We start from the raw sequence: 4,641 nt of genomic DNA, 5'->3' as shown, positions 1-4,641 counted from the left end.
AGAAAAAAAACCCCAAACTATGGAAAGTTTTTCCATTACCTGCTGTGGCCTGCCACATATTGAATAGTGACTAATTGGCCAGTTGAGATGAAATGTTTAAATTTGTCACAAAAGTCAGACAAGGACAAAGCGAAGGAGAGAGACACCTCTGGTAGATGTGAGTAATGGCATCTGGCAATGTTTCACCCTTTTAACCATGCTGCCTTTGACCTTTGTGTGTCCGGTGAGGTTTCATCCCCAACATAAATGTTGTCTAAAAATATTAACTCAACTCCCTGCTGTTCATTAGACACTAAATTGGAATTCATGCTTATTTTTGTACTGGGGGCTTCATTCAGCTCCTTTATACCAATCATAAAGGGCCACTTGGCATGCTAATTGCCTTGGCCCTATTTATGCACTCCGTAGCTCACATGGCTAATGGCGTCGTAAAATATACTATTGCGCTGACACCTTCCAAACGCCAAGTGGGGAACACTTAGCACTATAAAGGTGCTCAGCTTGGCCTCGTTTTAGAGGACATGAAGGATTCCTTGATAATTGCCACGACGATAGCTTACACTGGACGAGGATCCGAAACCACATACTAGAGACTCTGGGACTGTGACTCCTTTTTTTGGGCTCGCAGATGCTTTACACACTGTGTCTACCCTTATATTGCTGTTCACAGAGGGATATTATAATTTAAGTAAAATGTCCACATAGTTAAAAAAGAGGTGGCTCTGCCTGTTGCTCCTCTAGAGATGTTTATCTGTGTTTGCCATTGAATGAAGGGCCCAAGGTCAGCCTTGGTTTTACTTGAGCACAAACAACAATTCTGAAAATGGTAAGACACTCATTACATACATTGTGAAATAAAATAATTCTAAAGCATCACTTTACCCTTTTTAATAATCTTGTTATTTTTGGAAGTCTTCAACACAGTCTGCAAAAAAGCTGCAGTAGAAGTGACTGCAAATGCTTGTTTTTTGTTTCGTTTCTGCTGAATGTGCTGGATTGATACCTCTAAGGTAGAGGTAATATTAGTATTACGTAGAGTGTTCAACAAAACAAGCATTTAAACATCAGGCAAATGTTCAGCAGTGATCATAAACTTGGAGCACATGGGCCAAATCTAGCAAATTGAACAATCCAATCCTACGACTGGTTTCTAAAATAAACTTCTTCTTTCTTCTTTTTCTTTCGGCTTTGTCCCTGTTTTCAGGGGTTGCCACAGTGAATCATTGATTTCCATCTCTCCCTGTTCTCTGCATCTTCTACTTTGACTCCAACAATCTGCATGTCCTCCCTCACTACATCCATATATCTGCTCTTTGGTCTTCCTCTTTGTCTCCTACCTAGTAGCTCCATCTCTAACATTCTTCTACCAATGTATCCACTGTCCCTCCTCTGCACATGTCCAAACCATCTCAATCTGGCTTCTCTAGCTTTTTCTCCAAACCTTCCTGTCTGTGTTGTCCCTCTAATGACCTCATTCCTGATCCTGTCCATTCTTGTCACTCCTAAAGAGAATCTTAGCATCTTTAACTCTGTCACCTCCAGCTCCGCCTCCTGTCTTCTGCCTATTGGTAGTGTCTCTAAACCATACATCATGGCTGGTCTCACCACCGTCCTGTAAACCTTTCCCTTCACCTTAGCTGACACTCTTCTGTCACAGATCACTCCTGACACTTTTCTCCAGCTGTTCCATCCTGCCTGTACTCTATTCTTCACCTCTCTTCCACAGTCTCCTCTGCTCTGAACAGTTGATCCTAAGTACCAAACTCCTGCACCTTCACCACCTCTGCTCCTTGTAACCTCACTATTTCACTGTTCTGCCTTTCGTTTACACACATGTACTCTGTCTTGCTACGACTGACCTTCATTCCTCTTCTTTCTAGTGCAAACCTCCACCTCTCTAGGTTCTCTTCTAGCTACTGCCTACTCTCACTACAGATCACAATGTCATCTGCAAACAACATAGTCCATGGGGACTAAAATATGGTTTCTAAAATAAACATCAATTAATAATGTCAGATGTCAACATGATTTTTATTTCATTTTATTTGAGTCTCTGGCCATCAAAGTGTCCAAAACAATGTTGGCCCTTTGACAAATATATATGGTTACCCCTGTTCTACAGGAAAACAACCAATAATAATAAACTTGGCCATGTTAAGTATTTGTGACGGGAAAATGATTTTCTGTTATCAAGTGAGAAGTATTAATTATAAGAAATAAATACTAAAGCTGCATAATGTACATTCTTTTTGTGTAACTTGATTTTAAAAACAGCACTGAATGATGAAAAACCAGGTCTATGTACAGGTTCATACTGCATGTGGTGATGGACTGTAGTACAGTACGGTTGCCCTTTGTATATAAAGTCATTAGAACCTCATCAGACCTAGTTCCACTGCAGCACCTACAAATGATGCGGAACACTACGCTGACACACCCCCAAACGGCCTAATGTGCACCAGAGCTGGGAGAGTGTGTGCGTGTGTGTGCTGCAGTGTATGTTGGGTCACACCTGTGCCCTGAAATAGCACTTCATTAGTCAACTATGGTGTCAGCCACAGTCAGGGCCCTGCAATAATGCCAGTGGGTGCCGTGGACACATGCCCTTCAGGGGATGCTCCATTTGGACCCCAACACCCGTCTGCAATGTCCCAGAGCTTCAGGGGCTTAATCCCCGTAGACAGCTTTGACCCAGCAATGCAGGGCAGGCAATGAAGTGAACCCACCACCGGAAGCAGTGACAGGACGCAGTGTAGATCAGAAGGTTGTGGTCTGTTTTTAGCAGATGACAGCAGAATAAAAAAACTAACCCTGAGACTTAATGAGACGATGATTAGCACAGCCTTTTTCAGCTTCCCTAGCACTACATCTACATTTTGATTATTTTATTGACACAAATAAGTCTACCCTGCCATTAATAGCCATCTCCAATCAATCAATCAACTCAACTTACACTTTTTTTCTCCTCATTTTTACACCCTGTTTCTCATGTTTCAATCTTTGCCTTTCCTGACAAATGCCTATTCTTAACCCTCTCCCCTGGTCTGTCACCCACACTCCTCAGCAAGCCCCCAAACTGTCAGTAAAACCTGCCAACAATTACCATTCCACCAGCTGCAGCAATAACTGTTACAGTAGCACTTAAAGTCTTACTTATACAGTAGGCACTACTCCAACTGAATGGGCACCAGAACAGAGCAGCATGTCTGCCCCCACTTCCCCTCGCCAGCAGGCCCTCATTAGGGGCCTTGTAAAGACCTGGTACCTGCCGGGCCTGGGCCTCTGCAGCACTCTGTTCCTCCAGGCTCCAGGTGTGTAAGGTGGCTGCACTCTACCAGAGGGGACAGCTTGGGCTCATTTAAGCCAGTGGCTACCTGCCTTGTGCCTACTGCTCCAACAGGACCCTGAAACTGTAAAAACTGCATGGGGCAGAACGAGGGGGGTAAAACATGAGGAGCTGGCAGTGGTGTGTAGAGGAGCAAGGATTATGACCCTGTAAAGATGAAAGAAGTTGCAGGCATCGAGCGATCAAAGAGAAAGTGTGTTAACACTGATGTGGCCCTGGGTCGTACAGCTCCAGTCTGCCTGTGTGTGTATGTGCGTTCTGAGATTGGTGTGAGCACAGCAGGGCTCGTGGTGACAGCGAACACCATCAGTGCTGGATAACACTATGACTTTCACAAGCTGCTGCTTAATTGCAGTTTAAACTGCACTTTGTCCTGATCAGCGCAGCACGTCACATCACACACATATGCACACACAGACACACGCACATATTTTCAATCAGCACTTGTAGTCTTCAGACAGTTAATCGGTTCTTATAGTTAGAGTAAAAGCAAAACCCCATGGGGCTGGTTAAATGTTGGTTTACACTCTGTTTAAATTACCAGCACCAGCCAACCAGCCAACCAGCCTATGTGTGTGTGTACACACACAATTAGCCTAAATATATGCCAGGCAGTTAACTCACTTAACCTTATTATATTACACAGTTCACACATGGAAAATGAATTGGAAGCAGAAGGGATATGTGGATGCGACATTTTGGATTTCATTGCATACAATTGTTTATAAACAGATAAAAACAAATAACGAGCTGAACAGAACCAACCGCTGAGTAGACAAAAGAAGGGGAAGGGTAAGAAAAAGAGAGATGAAATGATTCTAAAAAGACACTCCTAACCAATGTCCTCGTCTGGAACCAGCAAATGTGATGTCAAAATAGATAAAAACATGGCAAAGATAAAGTCAGAAGTTTACGCACCACTTGTACATCTGAGGGCACTCTGGACAGAAAGTCTAGCAGCTCATTGTTATCGATGGTGTAGGGGTCTCTCAGCTTTTTGGTGAATTTATTCACACCTGGACAGATAAACAGTAGGATAGAGAGAAATGTCAAGGACAGAGAGGTGGACAAGACACACATTCAGCTTTCATTTCATCACTGCCCCAAACTTACATTTCAAAACTGAACTAAACAATAAAATCACTGTAACTTAAGCCAAAAAAATAAAAATTGTTTTGTTTTTTTTATGTTTTTTAATTTAGTTTCTTCACTGTCCATATGCAGTGATTAGTCAGTGGTTAGTCAGTGATGTGCCTAGTGATTATGTTGACATAGAAAAGTCCTAAAAAATCAGT

General features: G+C 42.7%; 1 protein-coding gene across 3 annotated transcripts in view; it reads right to left on the bottom strand.

Annotated features, from left to right (window-relative positions):
- Positions 1 to 1,904: 1,904 nt before the first annotated feature.
- The window catches only part of mctp1a (multiple C2 domains, transmembrane 1a), a 116,002-nt gene continuing 113,265 nt past the window's right edge, over positions 1,905 to 4,641 (bottom strand). For all 3 annotated transcript variants that reach the window (XM_025053254.1, XM_025053255.1, XM_025053256.1), the window contains one exon: positions 1,905 to 4,362. In XM_025053254.1, the coding sequence (XP_024909022.1) occupies positions 4,217 to 4,362 (146 nt within the window). In that variant the 3' untranslated portion in view covers positions 1,905 to 4,216. The remainder of the gene's footprint in view (positions 4,363 to 4,641) is intronic.

Source organism: Cynoglossus semilaevis, chromosome Z (assembly GCF_000523025.1).
Source record: "Cynoglossus semilaevis isolate Cse_v1.0 chromosome Z, Cse_v1.0, whole genome shotgun sequence".
In the NCBI taxonomy this organism is placed as follows: domain Eukaryota; kingdom Metazoa; phylum Chordata; class Actinopteri; order Pleuronectiformes; family Cynoglossidae; genus Cynoglossus; species Cynoglossus semilaevis.
This window is presented reverse-complemented; position numbering and strand designations above follow the sequence as displayed.